The sequence below is a fragment of the Strix aluco genome, chromosome 24, assembly GCF_031877795.1.
Source record: "Strix aluco isolate bStrAlu1 chromosome 24, bStrAlu1.hap1, whole genome shotgun sequence".
NCBI classification, from domain to species: domain Eukaryota; kingdom Metazoa; phylum Chordata; class Aves; order Strigiformes; family Strigidae; genus Strix; species Strix aluco.
In genome coordinates this window covers 5,368,284-5,391,749 of record NC_133954.1, presented here as the reverse complement: position 1 = coordinate 5,391,749, position 23,466 = coordinate 5,368,284, and the positions used below count along the sequence as shown (strand labels likewise).

The 23,466-nt window shown below is 56.1% G+C and overlaps 1 protein-coding gene across 3 annotated transcripts; it reads left to right on the top strand.

Moving 5' to 3' along the window:
- The first annotated feature begins 1,657 nt into the window (after window positions 1-1,657).
- Window positions 1,658-23,002, top strand: PLEKHM1 (pleckstrin homology and RUN domain containing M1). 3 transcript variants are annotated; one of them, XM_074849443.1, is made up of 14 exons: window positions 1,658-1,733; window positions 2,305-2,746; window positions 3,290-3,455; window positions 6,107-6,195; window positions 7,878-8,125; window positions 9,516-10,151; window positions 11,392-11,767; window positions 14,352-14,592; window positions 15,074-15,982; window positions 17,678-17,823; window positions 18,000-18,193; window positions 18,643-18,706; window positions 19,271-19,428; window positions 22,180-23,002. In XM_074849443.1, exons 4-14 carry the CDS (start codon window positions 6,154-6,156, stop codon window positions 22,307-22,309), a joined length of 3,144 nt encoding a protein of 1,047 aa, XP_074705544.1. In that variant the 5' UTR covers window positions 1,658-1,733; window positions 2,305-2,746; window positions 3,290-3,455; window positions 6,107-6,153; the 3' UTR covers window positions 22,310-23,002. The 3 variants fall into 3 exon arrangements, with proteins under 3 accessions (XP_074705544.1, XP_074705543.1, XP_074705545.1); XM_074849442.1 differs by lacking the exon at window positions 3,290-3,455; XM_074849444.1 differs by lacking the exons at window positions 1,658-1,733; window positions 2,305-2,746; window positions 3,290-3,455; window positions 6,107-6,195; window positions 7,878-8,125 and adding an exon at window positions 8,142-8,239.
- The last annotated feature ends 464 nt before the right edge of the window (window positions 23,003-23,466 follow it).

Genomic DNA, 23,466 nt, shown 5'->3' with positions numbered 1-23,466 from the left:
GCTGCCGGCTGCTTCTCACCTCTCCAAAACCTGCCCTCCCCTGGCACTGCCCAGGGCTCGCACCCGTCCGATCCCAACAAAACCAAACCGCAGCGGCTCAGAAACCTCTACCGACCCCTCGATGCCCCGCACGAGAAATCCATCGCGGAGCTGTACAATGGAGAGAGCTCGGACGAGGAGATTTTCGGCAAGTCCGAGCTAAAGTAAGCGGGATGGTGACGATGCCCACGCTTCTTTTCAGCTCTTGTTCTGATGTAGGAACTGCTGAGGCTTTCCTTGGCTGTTTTTTCCTTGGCTGTTATTTCCTTGAATGCCATTTCCTTGAATTTTATTTCTTTGGCTGTTATTTCCTTGGATTTTATTTCCTTGAATTTTATTTCCCTGAATTTTATTTCCTTGGCTGTTTCCTTGGCTGTTATTCCCTTGTTGTTATTCCCTTGGCTATTTCCTCCGACATTATTTCCTCGCTGTGACCTCAGCCGGGTGCCCACAGCCCCCCAGAAAGGCTGCGGCACTGGGGAGATGCAGTTCCCCCGAGAGCTCTGCCCTGTAGCTCCGCTGCACCCCAAGAGCCACGGCCCCCCTCCCCGCGGAGGAGGGTGCTACGGGTGGCCACGTGCTCGGGGCACCCCGAAACTCATCCCAGCGGGGTGGGGACGGGAGGGGACGGGGCACGGGGAGCCCCTGTAGGGTGGCGGCGGGGCGGGCCGGGGGCTGCTCTGCTCCCCACGAAGCAAGCGAGGGGCTGCCAAGGGCGTGGGGGTGCCCCTGCGCACCCCGGGATTCCGTAAAGTTGGTGTTTGTTCAACAGCAGCGAAGGGCTCCCAGAAAACCCAAACTTGGCGGTTTTTCACCCAGAGCGTCCCGCGAGGGACGGGAGTGTGGAGGCGTGTGTCCGGGGCTGCGCACACGCGTGTTGTGGCAGCGGGGGGGCCGTGACCCGGCGGCGGGGACGTGGCTCTGCCAGGAGCCCCCGGCTGGCTGCGGCCCTGCCTGCGAGGGTGGGTGCTTGCACACGTGTGTGCATGCGTGTGCCTGCAGGCACGCGTGTGTAGCACCTGTGTGTGCACAGGGAGGGGTGCGCCTGCCTGTGGGAGCGTGCGTCTGCCACGAGGGTGTGCGTACATGTGTGTGTGTGTGTGCATACGTGTGCACACGTGTGCCCAGATGTGTGTGCGTATGTGTGCATACATGTGCCCAGATGTGTGTGCATATGTGTGCCCACATGTGCATGAGTCTGCGCATGTGTGCCTGTAGGTCCACTTGTGAGCATGTATGTGTGTACGTGTGAGCATGTGTGTGCATGTGTGTGTGTGCACGTGTGTGCATGTGTGTACATGTGCACGTGTGTGTGTGCACGTGTGTGTATGTATGTGAGCATGTGTGTACGTGTGTGTGCGTGTGTGCATGTATACATGTGTACGTGTGCACGTGTGTGTATGTGTGTGTGCGTGTGTGTGCACGTGTGTGCGTGTGTGCGTGTGTGTACATGTGCACGTGTGTGTGCACGTGTGTGTATGTATGTGTGCGTGTGTACGTGCGTGTACGTCTGCGCGTGTGTGCACGTGTGTGTACGTATGTGTGTGGACGCGCATGTGGACGCGTGTGCGCGTGTGGGCGTGGTCCGGCCCTTCGGCCCCGCCCCCTGCGCGCTGACGTCAGGAGGGGGCGGGGCGTGCGCGCTCCCGGCAAGGCCGGTACTTCCGGGTTCGCCGGGCGGAGGCGCGGAGCCGGTGAGCGGGGGGGGGGGTGTTCATGGGGTGCGGGGCGATGGGGCGCAGACGGGGGGTGCGGGGTGACTGAGGTCAGGGGGTGCGAGCCAGGGGTAACCCCACACCCCCCCCCCCACCCCCCGGCTGCCGCCCCTTCCCCGGGCACCCTCTGCCCGCGCCACCCCAGCAGGGCCCGATCCAACCCCACAGCCACGACCCCCCACGCGTGGGCAGCGCTGCCCGCGGCCTTGGCCCTGCGCCGAGCCCCCCCCGCCCGGGGGCAGGTGCTGCTTCCCACGACGTCCCTCGGGGGGTCGCTGGCGTCTGCTCCTCGCTCGGCTCCCTCCGGCGCTGCCACCCCAAACCCCTCGGCCCGGTGCCCCCCCGCAGACCCCCGGGCGCAGAGGCCGCACCTGCGCGGGGATCCCAGCACGCGCGGGGTCTTTACAGCTTTCTCCGATTTATTGGGCGTTACGTTCCCTATAAATGACATTTTCTCACTTAAACGGTGGTGAATGAGCTCTGGGTAGTTCTTGTGTCCAACAGAAAACGGGGAGTTTAAAGAGCTGGTTTCTTGTTGCCTTACTTCCAGTGACCCCCAGGCCCCCCACCAAGGGATGCGAGCCGCCCGCCGTGTCAGATGGCCACCGAATCAACCAGGAAACTCCCGCGCTGGCAATCCGAAGCGATACAAAAATTGGGAGTATAAATACGGGAACATCTCGCCGCAACGCGCCGGGGGTTTCACAACCCGCTGCGGCCTTGCGCGGTGGCTCGGCTGCAACGCCGGGGAAAATCAACCCCGGCTTTACCTGCGGCCCCGGCAAAGTGTAGTCTGGTACAGAAGCAGGCAACAGCCTGAAAGAAATTCTCATTTATGAGTGTTTGAGAAACACAATCTTGCCATCAAGGGCGGTGCTGGGAGCTCAGCGGCTGGTTTTCCTCCCCCGGCTGCTCCTGGGCGTCCTGCTCGGTGCGCGGGGGCAGAAGTTGGAGGGGTTCAGCGGCAGCGACTCTTCTCCATCCCCCATCAGGTTTGTCAACTGCAAGGAGGACGTTTCCGCGGGGAAGAGGGTGGCACGTTGGTCCCTGTCCTTTACGCGATGCCTGTAGTGGGAGTGGCGGCCGGGCTGGGCGCAGGGAAGGAGCTGAAGTTGGACGCGAGGGTCTTGCTGCTGCTGCGAGCTGGGGCTGGGCTCTAACCCTGCCTTAACCCTCGCCAAATTATTTCCGAGGGGTTTTATCCTCCAACAAGCCAACCCGCTGGCTTCTCTGCCTCTGTGCTGCTTCTGCTCGGGGTCGGCTTGTATGCTAAGCGTGGCTGGGTGTGCACAGGCTCCGAGGGGAAGGCCGAAGCTGTGTGGGAGGAGAGGGCTGTCCCGACACCAGCCTTGGACCCACCGTCCCGTCGGAGCCCTCATTTCCCCGGGGCGGAGGGTGACTGGCACAACACTCGTGCTTGGAAAATGACTGGCTCCGCGTCCAGGCCTTGAGTCACCGGTTCACGCCGTCGTCGTGGGCTGTTGTTTTCCGTTTGCAAAGCACGAGCGGTGACCTGCTGTTTATTTATAACTCAGAGAGCGTCGCTCGTTGGGAGACTGAAGAGCCGAGCGCTGGGACGGGGTCTCTGCCTCTCCTGGCACAAGGCTTGGTTTGAACAAGCCATTCCTAAAGAATTTGGCTGTTTTGCAGCAGTTTGGTAAATAAACAGCTCCACTCTCGCACCGGCGACTCTCTTCCTCGGTAGGTTTAACCACACCAGCTTGCTGGCTGTTTTTGTTTCTCACTTGGTTTATTTTCTTTGTTTTACTCGAGCTGTTGAGCTCTGCGCGGCCTCCGGGGTGGTGGCTACTGGGAAACGGTGTGGGGTTTTTTCTGCTGTAGATGGGCTTGACTCTGCGTTTGCACATCCATCCCATCTCTTACCCTTTCAAGATCACAAGGAACAGCCGTGACTTTCCAGGATCTGCCTGGAAGTGCTCCGGAACCCTCCAGTTCCTTCTAGAGCTGGCTAGCCCGGCGCCAGGGCCGCTGGTCCGAGTGTTTCACTGAAGACTTGTGTTAGGTGAAATCCACCTCGGAGCTCGTTGGTTGTACTCGTTATTCAGGAAAATGCTGTCCCAACAGAAGCGGTGCCGTGTAGATTCGCAACGCTGGAACAAACTGGTTGAACTGGTCGTGGTGGGAGTGGAGAGTCCCGTGGTGAAGGTGGCAGGTGTCCTCCTCAGTGTCTTGCCTCCTGCAGACGCTGGGAGAGGTGATGCCGACAAAGGAGCCTGTGTTTTGGGGGAATACCACTCGCTTAGTAAAATCTGGACAAGGTCTTTGCAAAAACACCACTGTCACCCCCTCCCCGTGACCATCTGGGAACGGGGTGGCTGACACTGAGAGCACAGAGGGTGGGTGCAGTCCTGGAGCTGAAATACCTGTGCTGCCTCTCTGGGCATGAGAAATGTACCCCTATGCCCACAGCTTACGTCTCCCACCCTTGGGTCTCCCACCCTTGGGTCTCCCACCCCAAGCTCTTGCACCCTGAATGTGTCTTGGGTGGGATGTGTTGCTTGTTTGCAGGGTGCATGCAGGAGGTGGCAGGGAAGGGGGCAGAGGCTGCCCAGCCCTGAGGAGCCTCAACCCCCCATGTGGAGGGCAGAGATGGGATGGCTCTCTGCGGTCCTCATCAACCGCTGCTGTCACTTAGGTGTCCCCTCGCTCCCCCCAAAAACCCCCAGCAGCGCCTCAAGCCTCTAAGCCAGAGCTTAATGTTCCTGTAATCACTGCACTCCCCCATTTCTGTGTTGCAACCCGAAGAAAGGAAATCTTATGACAAGTCATGGCGAAAACGGTTTCCTTTTCTATGAAATTGTGAACTCTGAAGACACTGAGGATCAATCCAGGGTTTGTCCCCAAAGAACTCTTGACCTGCTGCTCTGTGAGCAGGACCGGCTGGTGCGGTACGTGCACAGGGTGCTCTAGGTCTGGGATGCTCCAGATTTGGGCTGCTCTGGGTTTAGGCTGCTCCAGATTTGGGCTGCTCTGGGTTTGGACCACCGCTGCCTTGGGGACTGGCCGTGGCTGTGTAGGAACTGGTCTGCAAACCATGTTTGTGCCCTGGTTTGATGGCTCATGGTGCAGAGAGAGGGGCAGGTTGAGGCCGTCAGTTCTTCTTGGGGAAAGTTCTGGGGGTTTTGTGTTGTCTTGGAAATAAAACCTGGAGTATCGATGCCATACCAAGCCCGTTGTCTGCTGTGGGCATACCCCAACCATGCAGTCAACTGCTGGGCTTTCTCCATTTCGATGACAAGGGCTTCCACCTCAAGGGAATACATTTCTTCTTCAATCTCTCACATCCTCAGAAAGCTTTACAGCAGTAGCTGGTGCTGGAGCAGCTCTCAGACCCTTCTCAGCACCAGGACACACAGTTTGAGCAGGGATGCAGCCGTGCAGCCGGCATCTCACTGACAGCCGCGTGCTCTGCTCGCAGAGCCTCCAGGCACAGCTTGGTTTCAGCAGACGCCTCTGAAGAACAGGGCAGGAGGCCAAAAGTCAAAGGTCCCTTGTTGTCTGCAAACACCCTGCAGTTGCAGATGACCCCGGCGAGGCTGCCGCTGCCTGCTCAGCTCCGGTTTTGCCAGGGTTTCCCGTAGCAGGAGGGCTGATTTTTCTCTCTCTCCCACCAAAACCAGCTGCAGCAGAGCGGCCCTGCCATCCGCACCCCCAGGAGTGGGGACATCCTGGGGTTCATCTGAACGGAGCAACTGGAAACCTGATGGAGAACCTGCACCCCTCCTTCCTCTCTGTGCCATCGGGGCGAGTGCCCCGGCACCTCCGAGAGGGTCCGTCCCAGCTGGGTTTGGCAGCAGCGTCGCTCCTCAGGCGAATACCGGAGAGAAGAGCTGCTGTCGCCTCTGCCCGGGGTCTGCTGGGGGGTGGCACCCCTCTGTCTGGGCCACCTTAATGCTGTTCACATGGTTTTTGAGTGCTGTCGTTCAGGCTCACTCACGAAGTGCCTGTTTTGATGCCCTTGCTGGCGCCTGGGCATTGCAGGTGGTGTGGAAACAGAAGGGAAGCAGTCCCTGGCCCTGTGTGCATCACTGCTGGCTTCACTGGCCCGGTGTCACTCCGAGGTTTAGGGCTGCCTGCAGGCAGCTTGCAAGGGTTAATTACTCCCTCGGTCTCTTGGCCATGCTCTGCTTTGCCTGAAACTCTCCTGGTCCCCGGGAAGTGCGGCGTGTTTCGATGTGATCGTAGGTCGGTCCCAGCTTGAAGCCGACAGCGGTCTGGCCCGGGTGCACGATCCATACCTCCTGCGTGACGCCGGGTGCCCTTCGCGCGGCAGGTGAGTTAGATGTCATCCAAACGGGTGCTCAGACGTGCTCCTCCTCCTTGTCCCAAAGGTGACATGTGAAGGCAGCGCCCGGCACGGGGAGCAGCAGCAGCTGAGATGCATTCGAGCCACGCCGATGACCCCAAGGAAGCCATACAGGTGAGTGAGATGCCCTCAACCTGCCCAAATAGCTCCAGTTACTCCCCAGTGCAACTCCAGTTACCAGCGGGGATGTGGTAGGACTTGTCAGTGTTGCCAGCTGGGATTGGGATGGTTTATACGGTGAAGGGTGACTCGGGCTTTCCAGCAGAGTCCTTGATGGTTTGTCTGGTGCAGGGGGGTTAAAGCAAACAGGGGGGCTCTGAGTTAAATCACACCAGACTCTACCTTGGGCTTTGCCCCTCGTGGTGTGACCCAGCGTGGGGCCGGGGAGGGTGCTCAGCCCTGATACCTGGGTGAAGGAGCATTGCTGCTCCCTATATTTGGGTTTCTTTACCCAGCTTTGGGAGTCTAATAATGAGCAAAGTTCAAACCCGGCGGTTCAAACGGGTGTTTAATTCATCCTACAGCAGAATTAATTCATGCATGACAGATAAAATCATTTGCACTCTTTAATCCTGTTAGCCCACGGTTGCTGCTTGCAGGCGGGTTGCTTATGCCAGCAGATCTGTGGGGCAGCTGGAAAGCAGCTCCTGCTGCAAGAGGCATCCCCTGGTACGGGCAGGGAGAAGGTGCCTGTTCCCCCGGCTGTTGTCCTTGAACTACAGCTGCTGGAAATCTTATTTAGATGCTGAAAAAAATATCCCAGGCTGGTAATTTAATATGGGTTTGTGCAGCCAACCCAGGCTTGAGTCAAAATCTGCCCTGCCCCAGTCGCAGCGGCTGATGCCATTCAGCGTTCGCCTTGAATGCTGCGTGATTGATGCCAAAACATGAATTGTTTGATGAGGTCCCGGCTGAATTTGCAGTGTTTGCCAAATGCCTGCTGGGAAGTGCAACTTTCGTTTTAAATAAGGTTGATTGAGACATCCGGGCTCAGCTGCGTTAGGAAAAAAAAAAAAAAATCCTCTCCACCAGTGTCAAATTGTTAAATTCACTGAACTTGCTTCTTTTCAACTGGTGTGAGAACGAGGGAAGCAAAGCTGCTGGAAGGTAAAATTGCCACGTTCCAGCTTCAAAGCCCACCGAGTCTCTCCAAAGGCAGTGGTTAAACCCCAGCCGTCCTTCCAAAAGCACCTTTTGGGGGGAGCCCATCCCCAGCAGTGCCTGTGGGTTAATCAACACAGACGAGCTGCTGAGAGCGAGATCGATGGCTTTGATTTCTGCTGGCAGGACTTGTTAGCGCGTCACATGCTGCTTGGGCTGATCTGCACGAGTTCAAGTGGTATCGCAGCCCTTGTTACGGGTTACCTCCTTCGAGTTTCGAGTTTCTTACCCGTGCTTATTTAATCCTTGTGTTTCTCCCGAGCAAACGCCTGGAAAGAGCTGATTGCTTTTTCTCCCCATTCTCTTAAGCAATTTGGTGTCTGCGGAGGCAGCACCACACGCTCTAAAGGCAACCCCAGCAACCCAGTGGGCTCCCAAATGCCAGCTAAAATTGCATAAATTACTCATTTTTAAAAAAAAAAAAGCCAGATGAACTGTGATGCCAAGAGCGTGAGTCCCCAGCTTGACCAGTTCAGCTGTGGCGCTCCCTAACATCCACAGCAAGTGTGTGGATGAAGCAGGAGCCGCGTGGTGCTTCGCTCTGGATGAGCCTTGCAGTTTTTGAGCCCTTTTATATGAAAGCTTTCCTAATACTTATTTTTTTATAATCCAAGCACATACCTTCTGTCTCACAGCTGATCAAGAAGCAACTGGTGAATGCCATCAAGGCGTTGCAGAAGCAGTACGTGACCTCGGATGCTGTTGTAACCAGTGACGATGGGAACGCAAACACCCTCTGCAGCGCCCTGGAAGCCGTCTTTGTGCATGGGCTGAAGGCGAAGCATATAAAGACAGAGAGTGGGGGGAAAGGGAAGAAAGCAGGGGGTCGGGGACCCCTTCCCCAGCCGGTCTTTTGGGGTCTGCTGAAGAGCATCACCCATCGGTGAGTGCCCATCCCTGCTGAAAGGTGTTTGCACGCTCAGGTTTATCCCCTTTCTTTAGTGAAAAAGCCACAAAATTCAGGGAATGGCAAGCAGAAGGATGGCTCCATGGAAAGGTACGTCTCTCCCCTCATCCTGTGTGCTCAGTCCCTTCAGTCGGGGGGGGAGAGGTGATCTCTCAGGGTGTCTCGGGGGGGCTGGGGCTGCCTGGCACCACTGGGAGATCACCCAAGTGATGCAGGATGGGCACCCAGCACAGCCCCTCGCAGCCTGGGCAAGGGGGAAAGTGCCATTTAGCCGTGGGCTGATGTCCCCAAACAGTTGAGGAATGAAATGCTGCTGCCAGCTTAGGGCACACCCCTTTCTTATTTATTTTTGGGTGCCAGGCTGTATATGGGGACTCCGTGTCCCCGGTGGGGCCCCGGTGACCGCGCTGGCGTACAGCGCAGGGGTCTGGTCTCTCTTCTAACCTGGATCAGCTGGGGATGGTTGGCCTCCATTTCCCCATGTCCTGACCAGCCTTTGAGGAGGTCTCGCCTGGGTAACTATCGTTATTTGCTGGGGTTTTTCTGAGCCACTCCCTAAGCAGAGTCCTCCCACGCTAAACAACAACCCACACGCAAATAGTTTTGAAAGCCTCATCTAACTCCATCACCGACTCTTAAATTATGAAAGAGCAGATGAAAATAACACTTTCACATGCTACGGGGGATATTTTTGTGCCCTTTGAAGATTTTTTTTCTTCTTTCTTGAGAGACAGATTTAAAAAAAAAACTTACAAAACTTTTGCTCTGTTTTTTGTAGCATCAGCAGTGCTGACATGAGCTGGGGCCAGAGAGGGTTAGGGAGGGTGGTGTCGCTGTTGGATTTTGGGGGAGAATGGTTGAAGTCAGGAGGCTGAGATTGCTTGAGGAGCTCAGCCTGAACCGGCCTTTTTTGGGGGGCTGCTGCAGCAGTTTTCACTGTGTTTTGGCTGATTTTTAAATTGGAAGCTAGGATTTAGACACGCGGTTGTCACCAAGGAGTACCCAACCAGAGCAAGCCTCACCAGCATGCAGGGATAGCGGGAATTGCATCCTTGCTCCAGGGTGAGCGATGTGTGGGAGATGCCTTCAGCCAGAGAGAGGAGGAGCACCCAGAGGCACCCCAGGGATGCCTGGGCTCATTACCAACTTATTTAGCTTTGGGGCATCCAGGACCTCTTTTTCCTCTGTGGGAAACAAACGTTTTCCACGAAGGAAAAAGATTTTCCACAGCCTTTTTTGTCCCAACTGCCCATAGCAGAGCAGGTTGGGCAGTTGCTGATGGGGAATCTGCCCCTCCTGCACCCTGTGATGGACTGAAAACAGAGTCACTCATGTCCTTTTCTGTTCTTTCTCTCCCTTTCCCCAGAAATATTGTCTCAGAGCTGGAACAACTCATCTTTATCAATACGGACGTTGGCCGCTGCCGAGCCTGGCTGAGGCTGGCTTTGAACGATGGCCTCGTGGAGTGTTACTTGAAGCTGCTGCTGCGGGAGAGGTCCCGGCTGCCCGAATACTACCAGGCGACCGCTCTGCTCTTAGATGCTGAAGAGTGTGAGTTTCTCCTTAGCTACTTGCAGGGCTTATCGTCCTTAACCTTCGAGCTCTCCTATAAATCAGCAGTTTTGAACGAGTGGACTATCACCCCTCTGTCCCTGTCTGGTCTGTGTCCTGTTTCGGAGCTGTTGGAGCCTCTCACGTCCTCGACATCCGAACCCCACAGAAAAGCCTCGCTGGGTTCGATCTCCCAATCATCAGGATCAGATGAGATCGAGATTCAACCTTCCGTCCTACCCATTGGCAAAGCCAGCAGCAAAATCAAGCTCACGTCGTCCTCGTTGAGCCTTAACACCACGAGCTCGTCCCAGCTCTCCTCCAGCCTGGGCTCCGACAGCGTCCTCCCCGCTCACTGCGCCCGCAGCCCCGAGCGCAGCGAGGAGCCGCTCTCCTGCGACTCCGCCCTGGGGACGGCCACCACTGAGGACCTGGACAGGTCACTGCAAGAGTGAGTCTTTCCCCAGATCTCCTCTTCGAAGGGATTTTTAACCCCCTCCCAGGCTCTCATTTATTTTGTCTCTATAGGCAGGAAGGCTTTCTCCCCTGTTTCTCTTTAACAAGCTATTTTTTTCCTCCTGGAAAGACCCTGATGGGTAAAAAGAAATGCTCAGCACGGCTTGCTGGGACCCTGCTGCCACAGCAAATGAGCTCCTGCCCACTGAAGTGTGGGTCTGTCCTCTTTACCAAGGCAGAAACGTCAGAAAAATGTTGCTCCCCAGTTTCAGGAATGTCACATCTCCCTGGCGTATGCTGGGGGATGCTCTGAGGCTTTCTGCGGGGGGAAAGAAATGAGTTTGGTCACAGGAAAGGGTTATAATTTGCAGCTTCGGCAGATAATTTAGTGGAGGGAGGTTGTTAGTTTCTCATCCTCATGATTTATTTCTGCCAAACACCCAGCACAAAGATTTGTAGCGGGTTATATAAGCTCTGAGTAATCAGTAAATATTTTCCCTGCCACATTTAAAACCTGGCTCTGAAGGAGCCTGGCTTCAGGGTGCTGGTTGGCGAAGTCACCCACTTCCCAATAAGGGTCTTCAGGAGGTTTTAGAGCTGCGGTTGTTCTTCCCCATCGATAATGCCATCATTACCTACTTCTAAGATGTTGCATCTTATGGTGATCCTGGAAGAACCTGCCCTGATTGGATTAAACTCGTGATGGAAAGATGTCATTTTGAATTTTAATCTTGGGCTGGTTTAATTCGACCTAGCTGGTGACGAAGCAGGGGCATGGGAACAGTGTCTCATCTGGCCAGGCTCCACTAAGAATTGCTCATTAATGGTTATGAAAACATTTGAAATTTGGCACAGGGCTGGATACATGTCTGGGAGCTGTATGTGGGGCTGGGGCTGTGGGGAGCACCCAGCGCTCTCCCTCCATTAGGAGATGTCCATCGGAAGCAAATTAAACCCCATTAATGTGCATAATTTGGAAGTGCGTCCTTTCCAGGGAGGGTCCTTGCCTGCAGTGGGGTTAACTGCTGCACCGTAGGGCACAAATCACACATTTTTCTGTTAGCATGATCAGTGCCACAGGGGTTTTTTGCAGCTGTACAGTGCTGCCAGCCCGCAGGGGACGAGCAGTGATGCTGAGCCCTCTTTTGGGGGCTGGTCTAATTTGCAATAACTGTTTTTTTTATAGGTTCTGATTAACGTAGCTCTGTTCAACCTGGTCACTTTTCTGTTTCAAGGGTGTTGTCTGAGTTCAGCAAAGCCAAGCCAAGCCTGGAAGCCCCAGAGGGACGGCTGGTCCCCAGCACGCTGGGCTGCTCCCCCCGGCAGCCCGCCTGCCCCCCAGCCCCATCACCCGGCCCCCCGGCCCCAGCAGCTCGCCAGCAGCCGCCCCCCGACAGTCCAGGCTGCACTGGGCCGAGCGCCGCGGTGGCCGCTGGCGATGGGGATGTGGCACCACGAGCCGGCGACACGGCTGGCGTTTGGGTCCCACGGCGTGGTGGTCCGAGCAGAGGAGAGACAGGCGGCAGCGGCACGGTGGGCGGCAGCGAGGTGAGCCAGGCAGTCCGCAGCCCGACGGCAGAATACCTCCTCTCTCCGCTGCTGGGTTGTCCGGTAGGTGTTACGGTTGTCTGGCAGCTCACTTGCTATCATCTCCTTGTTTTTGTGCTTCCTGACCAGCGGATCTAATGCAAAATGAAAGTAAAACTGGTGACAGCTTCTGAGTAGGCACTGGTTTCCCCAAATATCTTCTGTGCTGCTTCCACTCTCCTGACAGCAAGTTGGTTGTAAGTGATGCTTCCTGCTCCATGAGCATCTTCCTGAACCCCGTGGAACTGAACCCCATGGCTGAACATGAGCCAGCAGTGTGCCCAGGTGGCCAAGAAGGCCAATGGCATCCTGGCTTGTATCAGCAATAGCGTGGCCAGCAGGGACAGGGAAGGGATCTGACCCCTGTGCTCGGCACTGGGGAGGCCACACCTCGATGAGTGGGTTCAGTTTTGGGCCCCTCACTCCAAAAAGGCCATTGAATGACTCGAGCGTGTCCAGAGAAGGGCAACGGAGCTGGTGCAGGGTCTGGAGCACAGGTCTGATGGGGAGCGGCTGAGGGAACTGGGGGGGTTTAGTCTGGAGAAGAGGAGGCTGAGGGGAGACCTCATGGCCCTCTGCAACTCCCTGAAAGGAGGGTGCAGAGAGGGGGGATGAGTCTCTTGAGCCAAGGACCCAGGGCCAGGCCAAGAGGGAATGGCCTCAAGCTGCGCCAGGGCAGGGTCAGACTGGCTCTTAGGAAGGATTTCTTTGCAGAAGGGGTTGTTGGGCGTTGGAATGGGCTGCCCAGGGCAGGGGGGGAGTCCCCATCCCTGGAGGCGTTGAAGAGTCGGGTTGAGCCAGCGCTGAGGGATCTGGTGGAGTTGGGAACGGTCAGGGTGAGGTTCATGGTTGGACTGGAGGAGCTTCAAGGGCTTTTCCAATCAAGATGATTCTGTGATTCTGTGAACTGTGTCCATGCCACTGCCCTGGGAGAAATTGGGTCAAAGGCGATATTCCCTGGTAAAAGAGGCACCAAAGCGTTTGAAACCCTGCCTGGCCTGCCAGTCATCCCTTGCCAAGAGCGGCTGCAACAGGAAGTTTTTGGTTTTGTTAACAATATCTGTAGAGTGATGAGCTCTCACACAAATCTGGCCACAGGCTGTGTGCAAGCCAATAAAACAGCCTGAGTGTCAGGTTTCTCATGGGGACTTTTCTTCATTTATGGTCCACACAAGAGGAGGGAGAAGGGTTGACTGGACAGGAAACAAATTAGTTTTCCAGTGGAAAAATATTCACGCAGCACATCTGTTCCCAGAGCAGGATGGCATTCCCTGGTGCTTAGGCTAGCTTAAACAGCAGTGGAGTTCCCCTGCTGCCACCAAGGAGCTGATTCACTGGCATTTGCTTGTAGGAAACTCTTTGAACATCTTTGTCCTCTGTTGAATTTGTTACTGACTTTTCCATCCTGGTTCCCATTGTTTCCATCCGGATTCCCATCATCTCCATCCTGGTGAGGTTAAGATATACTTCATACCCCCCCCAAAACAGTTTCTCTTTTTGGTCTCTGCTCCTTTCGGCTCCCTCCCAGTTATCCCATTTCCGCTTCTTCCTCATGGCGTTGGGCCAGTTTGACCTAATCTATGTATAACATATGGTGTCAACAGGAAATTCCCCCCTGCTTTCGCATGACTCACGGAGTGACCTGCGTTCCTGCTCCAGGAGTAAGCCGAGCCTGCCTGTGCGCTGGGAGCTGCACCACAAGCCACCCGTGATCCTCGCTGCGGGGTGGTGACAGCACTTCTGCTGTCATTTAATTTGTTACTCAGAATTAAAGGCTTTTGGAAAGCAGGGTGGGGTAGTTGAGAAGTCGTTGCTGGGGGGATGCAGCCCTGGCAGGGATGCTCTGGGTCTCAGGAAGCTGCTCCCTTTTGCCGAGGCAGCTGGGTCACGTTTCGCTCCTGGTGTTTGTTCAGGGACCCTGTTCCAGAACCTCGCTCTGTTCTTGTAGCCAGAAAAACTGCTGAAGAAGTTAACAGCCATGTTTTCTTTCAGCTTAACAAGGTTTCTTATGCTCATGGGTCTCATCCCCTCCTGATATATGGAGACAAAGGTTTCCTCCGCCCTCCCTGCCTTGCTTTTTCCCTGTACTGATCAGGCCTGGTGTTTGTAGCATCTGCTTGTAAGCCGTAAGTCTCTCTTTCATCCTGGACATCTTCTCTTTACTTTGCCCCATCTCTATTCTTTCTGGAACAAGGATGGTACCGCTGCTCCAGGCGACCTCATACACTTCCATGGCAGAGCTGGTTTTTCACTCTCTATCAGAAATTCTTCCTGGGCCAGATATCTTGTATGTGGTTACTGCCAGGAATGTGCTCTCCTCTGAGCCCTCAATGATTTTAGGGGGAGAGAACTGATCCATTTTGGAGTTTATAATCCCACCAGTATATGATCCCAGTATTTGCCAGCTGCCAGCCCAGTCCTGAGGAACATTCCCTGATCGGAGGGAGCAGGGGAGCCATCGGCGTGGGAATGGCCGGCATCGCTGCCTGGGGTTCAGTCTGCTCAGGAGCAGCCCCCATGGAGGGGTCACTGTGGGCGTGTGTGTTTGAGGGGCACAGGATGCTCGATAAATTTGATAATTAATATATTTATTATTATTTTTGAACAGAAAAGAAAGAGCTGGATCTCGGAAGATGATTTCTACAGACCTTCTCCAGGAGAGAGCAGCGAAAACACGGCCGACACCAACGGCTTTGGGCCGGAGGAGGCTGGCGAGGGGCTGGCCCCAGGGCTCATTAGTGCTCTGGACTTGGAAAGGCTGTCGGTGCCATCCTCAGAGAGTGGGAAGCCCAAAATGTCACCTGAACGGGAACAAAAGGGCTTCAGCGTTGTGCATCGCAGGCAGATGGGTACGTGCCGCCCTCCTCTCTCCTGCTTTCGTTGAGCGCCTACGCCGGGCACTGCTCAGGGGCTGGGGGGTGTTTTGGCTGAGGGGCTGTTTGGGAAGCAGCCGTTTGCCGTTGCTGAGCTGATGGCAGCACTGGAAGCTGCAGAAGGCAGTGGGGCAGCTTCCCTTGGCGTTGCTGAGCCCATGATGGCTCTGGTGGAAGTGTTTTAGGAGGAGAGGGGATGCGCTGGGTGCCTCTGTCCCGTGTCTCTGTCCACCCTGCGGGACACGTTTCCTTTATGCCATCCCACTCATTCTCAGCCTCAATACAGGTGGGCAGATGATGGAGACCAAGGTCCTATAAACTCCTGCCCCATCCCACCGTCCACCAGGACCAAAGCTGTGATGCCTCTGGTTGCTCACTGCGAGCAGCCCATTGGCTTTGCTCGCTCCACTGGCTTCCCCTTTTTTGGTTCAGCTGAGACACCTGCTTTTTCCCCCAGGTCTTTCCAACCCTTTCCGAGGGCTCCTGAAGCTGGGCAGCCTGGAGCGGAGAGGAGCCATGGGGATATGGAAGGAGTTTTCCTGCGAGCTGTCGCCACTGGAGCTCCGGCTCTTCCTGGACCACGAGGACCGCATCTGTGTCGAGAGCTATTCCCTGCTGCGGTGCGAGTCGCTGGCGCTGACGCACTCGGACGGCCGTTTTGAGCTGGTTTTCCTGGGGAAAAAACTCTACCTACGAGCTCCTTCTCGAGACGAGGCCGAGGACTGGTTGGACAGGATCCGTGAGGCTCTGCAGAAGTGCCGGCCTCAGCTGGAGGAGGAGGAGTGGGAGACACTGGAGTATCCAGAAGATGGTGGCGAAGGCCAGCCCATCCAGAGCGACTCCGCTGCTCTTCTCCAGTACAGTGACGTGCCTGGGAACAGCTTTGACTGGACTCCAGCTCATGAACCGGAGCTGGATGCAATAAAAGAGGCTGTTCTGTACGTGGACGTAGACAAAACCTGGGTCCCTTTTATTTTTTCCCTGTCTCTAGAAACTTTAAAGTGCTTTAAGGTCAGGAACAACGACAAAATTTTAAGCAACAGTTATGGTATAGAGACCATCCAGGACATCCTTCCAGACACGAGCCTTGGGGGACCCGCGTTCTTCAAGGTGATCACCTCCAAAGCTGTCCTGAAGCTGCAGGCTGAGAACGCAGAAGAAGCGGCCTCGTGGAGGGAGCTGGTCCGAGGGGTGCTCACGTCCTACCTGGAGAGCGCGGAGGAGGCGCTGACGCTGGGTGGCAGCTTGGACGGGCATTCCCAGGTCATCCTGAAGAACATCGTGAAGGAAAACGGCTTCTTGTTGCAATACCTGGTGGCCATCCCCATGGAGAAAGGCCTGGACTCGCAGAGCTTCATCTGTGCAGGTACACGTGGGCTTGTCCAAAAACCCAGAACCATCTTGGAGGGTGATGTTGCGTTCATTCAGGTTAACGAGGTGACATCAATTAGAGGCGCCCTGAGTCGTGCCGACCCATTGCAGACCAGTTGCTGGTCTCCCCACCCAAACCCCAGGTAGCAGCAAAGCCCCTCGCTGGGGCTTCCCGTCCCCAGTTGGTGGCACCTTTGGTGAGTCCCCCCACGCTGAATCCCCAGCCCACCCCAGCACGGGTCCAGCTGGGCTGCTACTGGGCTCCTCTTTAAGATGTGTATGGTACAGACAGTGGTGGGTCTTGGCTTGAAGGCAACCTTAGATGGACCAAGAGGCCCAGGACTCTCTTCCTGGGCATTTTGTGGCCCCAGCCTGCGGGGAAAGCGCAATCAAGTGCAAATGCTGTTTTTCCGGTAAAGCAGCACAGGAGCAAACATTGCGATGGGTGTGACAAGCTGATTTTGCAAAACATTCCTTTAACCTTCCACTGACGCCTCTCGGCACGCGGGGCGATGCTGCTTTAATAGGACAACACTCGCTGACCTCCACAGGAGGTGTAATTTGCTCTTTACCTTTGTAAGTTAATTAAACTTCAGGTTTCTCTCCTGCTTAAATTGTATTTCTTGTACCCTCCAGCAGGTTGGATTTTTTTTCTTTTAATCTCTCTTCCTTTTATTTAATTTTTTTTTTTTTCCATTCTATTTGGTCTCTACCTTCCCCTTCAGGCTCTGTCCTGCATCTTCCACCTACCAACAGATGGAGGCAGCAAGCTGAAAAGACAAATTGCCAGTTTTTATGTGTAGGTTTTCTTAGCGGGCTGCCTGCCCCGCTTTCACCTCCCTCCCAGCCTGACGCCCAAGCCTGATGCAGGAGCGGTTTCTTTACATGTCAGGGTGTAACGAGCGATAAAATCTTCTTTTTTTTTTTTTATTAATTCAAAGAGCAACACCTGACCACCATGAACTTTTCTTATGGGATCCGCTCCAGCGACCCCAAAGCATGAGGGATGGGGTGGTAAAGCCTTCCCTGAGGTTCACTTACATGTGATCAGTTATTTTAGAGAACTGAACCCATTAAAAATAGCACCAAGGGTTTTCCTGCCTTCCCGACTCCCAGTGAGATGCACTCACTTTCAAGTCACTATAAAAACCCTGCAGATTTCCCCCAAGACCTGAGCTGGGTTCCTCCTGGCTCACCCACCGCTGTAATAAAGGCTTTTTTTGGCTTAATCCATCCCAACCTCATCCCTTGCAGACAAGGATCCTGTGCGATGTGGTTTTGGTACCGCGCGGCGGCATCGGGAAAGAGAAAGGCTGAGTGAAGGCAAAACAGGGCAAAGTTACTGGTGGAGGTGATGGGGCAGGCAGGTGGGATTTAGGTTCTTCCCTAAACCACTGGGATGTTTTCCTAAAAAAAAAAAGAAACTTGAACCCCTTGATGAATTCAAGTGGATTCAGGGATAGTCCAGACTCCTTTGGACCATCATGGTCTTAAATCGCAGCTCCTTGCCTGCAGGGAGGGGCTGGGGAGCTCTGACTGAACATCCTACAAGCACTTTAGCTGATTTCCAACCCTTCCCAAAACTTTCTTTCCCCGTTCCCCCCTCCCAAAAGTTTCCCCCCCCATCCTGGTGGCGATGGGAACAGGCAGCGTGGGTCCCCTCTCATCGCCTCCTCTCGGCTCCCCGCAGGCTGCTCCAGGCAGATCGGCTTCTCCTTCGCGAAGCCCAAGCTCTGCGCCTTCTCCGGCCTCTACTACTGCGACAGCTGCCACCGGGACGAGGAGACGGTGATTCCTTCACGCCTCATCCACAACTGGGATCTGACAAAACGAGGGGTAAGTCTGGGCTCGGTCAGTGCAGGGAGCAGGGAAATGCTCCTGCATCTGCCTACGCTCCCTGAAGGTCCTTCTGAACGTTTCCACCATCAGCAGAGGTGGAGATGTCCACCCTAGACCTCCCTGTGAGCCTGCTCCTTGGTGCATGTCCACCTCTTGCCTCTCTTCTGCCCCAGGTTTGCCGTCAGGCTTTGAAGTTCCTCACCCAGATCCGTAACCAGCCGCTGATCGACCTGAAGCTGGTCAACGAAAGCCTCTACGACCACGTGGAGAGGATGGGACGGATCCTCCGGAGCAGGGAACAGCTGAAACTGCTGGGAGATTATCTCATCATGTGCCGGAGCGGAGCCCTGAAGGAGCTGAGCAAGCGGTGAGGCCCCTCTCTGGGTGACGTTACCCCTGCGTCCTCCTCTTTGCACCCCGATGGTCTCCTGGTCCTCCTCATCGCTCGCCGTTGGAGCGGGGAGCGGTGCTGCCGAGGCATGGGCTGGTTTTCAGCTCCGTGTCTGCTGTAAGGAGTTGTCCATCTGTTGGCTGGTTGAGATGTGACTCAGGAAACACCTTCCTGATAGAGGAGCTTCTGGCTGGACAGGAAACACCTGGGAAAATAGATGAGAGATTTATTTTCTTTTTCCCCTCCTTTGAAATGCTCTCACATGATTTCCACTGGCAGCATTTGGGATGTGTGGCATGATGCAAAAATCAAGTTTACAGTGATTTTCTTCAAGAGTCTGCATCATCCAGGCTCCCCCGTGCTCCAAAGCCATTGGGGATATGGTGGAAACCATCTACCATCTTCCTCTCTGTGCTTCTTTGCAGGCTTGACCACAGGCACTACCTCTTGGAGTGTCCCCACAAATACAGCGTCACTGATCTGAGGCAGGTGAGAGCTTTGTGTGGTCCTGGGGCTTTTGCTGATGAAAACATCCTGGTTTCTGTCGAGCATGGCACTTTATCATCATCGGTAGAAGGTTTCAAACAGCTTTGTTTTCCTTTTGCCTGCTCTCATCCATCACGTGCACTCTGCAAGCTTGCACATCAGCATAAAGGCAGATAATTGCCTTTATTTTAATTTGCCAAAATAACTGGCACAAACCTGTGTCCTCCGAGAAGACGGAGACCAGGTGAGATAAAGTGTTTTGCCTCTGTTTAAGCCATATTGCTGCTGCTGTGTCTCTGTACAAACTTGTATCTATTGCAAATAACGTTGGAGGTGATGGGTAGCTGGAGTTTGCATCCACTCCAAAGCCGGGAGCCCTGTCCCAGCAGGTGGTAGGTGCTGCTCTGGGGTCCTGCTGTGACCCAGGCACACGTTTAGGGTTGCTTTTGGAGGACAGCCTTGTCTTCACGTAGCAGCTCAAAGAATGGGTGTAATGTGGATTTTGCACAGTGCAAACCCGGTGGGAGACGGGGCTCCGCGCCTGCCTGACCTATCTCTGCCCCGCAGATCGCTGACGGCGTCTTTGAGACCTTCCTGCAGTCTCTGCTCCAGTTTGCTTCCCATCACGTCTACAACTGCGACCTGTGCACCCAGCGTGGCTTCATCTGCCAGATCTGCAACAGCAGCGACATCATTTTTCCCTTCGAGTTTGACACTACCACCAGGTGAGCGACATCCCCGTCACATCCCGCTGCTGCGAGGCTGCCCTGGCTTTTCCCCGGAGCCTGGACTGTCCCCTGGGTCCCTCGTGGGGGCTGTCTGCTTTCTAGGCACATAGCCCTGGGGTGGCCTGGAAACAGCTCTGAGCTGGTTGTGCATCCTCGTGGCACCCGTGTCCTTGTGGCACCCACGTCCTCATGGCACCCACCATCCCCAAGATGATCCGAACCAAAACTGGGCTGTTTTGGGGCAGGAGAAGGAGCTCACAGAGCCGAGATGTCACCAAGCGAGGTGGCTTTGCAGATTGAACATGCAGAGCCACCCAGCACCCTGCTGTCAGCCTGCAAAAGCCTCGCTGGGTGCTGGGTCCCAGGGCAGCAGAGGGGCCAGGGGGAAGAGGAGGAGGAGGAGGATGAAGGTGCCCCTGCTTCGCTCTCCTGGCCACCACATCTCACATTCAGACTCAGCCTGGCCCCTTCCAGGGGTTGCAGGAGGGAGGGAAAAGCAGCAGCAGGACTGTTCATACACCCCTCTACAGCCAAGGAGGGGAGGAAGGACACACAGACATAGGTTTGGAGATAAACGATGGGTGGCCCTAGGGACGTGCTGGGGAGAGGCTGGGGATGTCCCCAGCAGGACAGGGGACACTGGCTTTCATCTGGGTTTTTCTCCTGCTGGCAGAGCTCACGTCCTCTGCAGGCACAGGGCTCAGCAGCCGCTGACATCAGATGGGTGTGTTAGGAGGGGGTGTTTATCCCCACCATCAGGGTTTTCTGAAGAAATCAGCATTAAACTCCTCCAGCCCAGGAGCCTGGTCCATCGTACATGGAGAGGGATCCACATCTCGATGGTTGTTTGCTAATGAGTATAATCCTGGCAGAGAAGTTTGATGGTCTGTGTGGTCCTGCTTTGCCTGGCAGTCCCTAAAAGCGAGCAACATCCCGAAGCTGCAGAAAACGCCGAGGCCACAATCCTTGGGTACCCTGTTTACGTGGCTGCAAATATTTCCGTGGCAGCTGAGCAGGATTGCTCACTCTCCCTCCTTGCTGCAGGGATTGTGCTTGTTATCGAGGACAACATCGCCAGGAGACTGACTTTCCCTCAAAAAAGAGCGTACGGGCTCTGGAAGGAGCAGGCATGCGGGGCTGAGCTCTGCTGGCAGCCAGCCGGAGGTCTCATGTCCTGTAAAGCCGGGCTCTGAAGTTTGTTGACCTCTTTTTTTTTTTTTTTTTTTTCCCTGGTGGAGGAGGTTGTGCAGCAGGAAAGCAGCTCAACCAACATCCTCGCCAAGCTAAACCCGGCTTCCTGCCCCTCTGCCCACCCCGCGGGACAGCCAGCTGCCAGGGTCACGCCACCCCTCGCTGCAGGATGCGTCTGAAACGCCTCCTAACAATAACCCCACAGTCAGCCCCGCCGGGCGCGGGACCTTCTCCTTTGCGCAGCGGCGGCGGCTGCTTCCTGCAGCCGTTGCTCTGGCAGGTGGAGGCAGGAGGTGCTGCCTTTCGGCTGCTGCTCGCTCAGAAACACGCAGGGTAAAAACCAGCCCCTGGCTTTGCAAATCCCTCCACCCCGTGCTCAGGGGGGAGCCGCCGCCGCTGCTAATCCGGAGAAGCCACGTGAAAACATGTTCCACTGGGAAAACGTACGGCGCCAGGCAGCACCCCCCATCCCCTCTGTCCGTGCACGAGCCTTTTCCGTGTCCAGTGTAAACCCGGGGTTGCAGCCGCCTGTCAGGAGCAGGATGTGACCCGGGCTGGGATACGTCACAGGCCCTTGCCTGGCGCTGCTGGGCGTTTCTCTGCTCCCCTCTCCACTGGTCCTTTGGGAAATTAAGGCATTCAGTGGTATTCAGATGTCAATTGTGCACCAGGTATTTGCACTCAAAGGCATTTTAAAAATAACCCACTGACCCGCTGGCATGTGGACAGGCTGCATTTTGCTGCTACTGGCGAGCTGGGGGATTGTGACTGGGAAAAAGTGAGTTCAGCCTTCGTAGCACGGCCTTTTTTTCTGTGGACTCAGGAGAAGCCGTGAACGCCCCTGGCAGAGCGGGGTGTCTCCTCCCTCCGCCCCACACAAGGTACCGTCCGCCGCTGTTTACATTCCTGCTGCGGCGCTGAGCCAGAGCAGGGAGGTCCTGGGCGGGTGCTGGCAAACCCTCCCCAGAGCCATCCCCGGCTGCCCGGCCCCTTCCCTGCGGCTCCCTGTCCCCACGCAGTGTCCCTGCCATGGGTGGGCCCCGCAGTCAGGCCTGGGAGGCTCCCGGCTGCGCCCCAACCCGAGGGGCCACACTCCTGCACCCCGGCCCCACCAGCGACGTGTCCCCAGCCGGGCTCTCGCCATCGCAGGGTTTGGGTGTCTCAGCCTTGAAACTTTTGCTCTTGTGCTGTCACCGCTTCAAAAGCGAGGTGCGAACCTCACCCATCGCCCTTCTCTCATCTGAAAAAAAAAAAAAAAAAAAAAAAAGGCAGCGTGCTGGCAGCTGCCCGCAGTGCTGTTTCCGGGTGAGCTGCTGCTTTTGCTCTGAGCTTGCTAAAGGTGGATCTTTTGCTTGAGTAGTTACTGCTCCTGCTAGCAGGGCTCATCTCGAGCTCGAGCTGGCTCTCGCTGGAGCCAGGGCCCTTTGCTCAGCAAGTGCTTGGAGGAAACAGAGACGAAGAAGTGTCCCCAGCTCTGGTTTGGTGGCGAGAAGTTCAGTCTTTGCTCGGACGTTACCGACAGGGGGGTGTTTTATTTTTCCCCTTGGTTTCTCCTAGGTGCAGCAAATGCAAAACCGTCTTCCACCGGGACTGCCAAGCCGGCGCCAAGTCGTGCCCCCGCTGCGAGCGCCGGCAGAGGTACCTGCGAAAGCTGGAGGCGGAGGCCAGCGCCGAGCCCAGCCTGTAGCAGCCGGGGACTGACCTCGACACCGCCCGTGGCTTCTCGTCGCGCCGAGGGGAAGGGGCCGGCGGGACACCCCCCTGCCCGGGCGCTGATCCTGCGCCTGGCCCTTCCCCGGGACAGGGAGCCCGCTGGGCGCTGGGGCGTGGGTGCTCCCGCCCCACGGAGGGACCCTCTGCCCACCCAGGGCTGAGCAAGGGGGGCTGGAAAGGGCCGTCCCCCCACTCGCACTAACTCGGGGACGCTCCCAGTCACCCTCCTGGTGCCAACCTGGCACATCCCCTCCCGATGGAAACCCAGCGGCTTTCCAGGGTGTAAATCAGGATTTCCAATCAAGGGTGTGGATAACTGACATTGATCAAAGCTCTAGTTTTTTAGGATGTTCGATACTGAAAAACTGGTATTTTTTTACGTGGGGGTTTTGCACAAGCTGGCCTGCTCCGGGGAGGTGTCGGCAGCCGCACGGGGAGGGGGCGAAGTGACACTTGTGCCTTTAGGGACCTGCATGGCCCGGGGGGGACCGCAGGGGCCGGGGCTGGCCGAGCATCTCCCGCTCGCCACCCATCACCGTGGCCTCCGGGAAGAGAGGGGAGAGAAGAGCCGGGCTGCTCCTCCCCGCCTGCTGCTTTTAATCCTTGGAAGAAATTTTATTTTCCTTTCACCCTTCCCCGTGCAACAATAAAGTTTATTTAATGACAAGCGAAGCCTCTTCGGGGTTTGCTTCTCGGCAGCGGGTGCCGAAGCGCGGGTCCCACCTGGTGCTGCGTCTCCGTGGGAGGAGGGTTGGGGACTTGGGGACGGGGACACTGCCCAACCTCCCTCCGCCCGGCCCGTCCTCCGGGGCCTTGCAGGGTGCTTGGGGGTCGCTGCCCTCTTTTCCCTGCCCCGTTTTCCTCCCCATCTGCTCCCCATCGGTGTCGGTATCTCCAGTTGTTCTTTTCCGCCGTGTCGGGAGGGTTTGGGCTGCACCCACCAGCACAGGGACCCCAGTGGGACTCCCTGGGTGCAGGGGGGGCAAAATCCAGGGCAGTACAGGTCCCATGGGACCCCCCTAATGGGGGTCCCATCCCCCCTGCCCGGGCAGGCCGTGCCGGATCCGGCAGCAGCGCAGATCCCGGCTGAGCCGCGGGGCAGGGCCCTTCCTGCAGCAGGAACCTCCCGAG

Coding starts and splice junctions, on each gene's coding strand:
- PLEKHM1 (XM_074849442.1), top strand. CDS start 6,154: ATGCATTCGAGCCACGCCGATGACCCCAAGGAAGCCATACAG. Junction 15,983..17,677: donor GCAGAGCTTCATCTGTGCAG/GTACACGTGGGC, acceptor GGCTCCCCGCAG/GCTGCTCCAGGCAGATCGGC. Junction 19,429..22,179: donor GAGTTTGACACTACCACCAG/GTGAGCGACATC, acceptor GGTTTCTCCTAG/GTGCAGCAAATGCAAAACCG.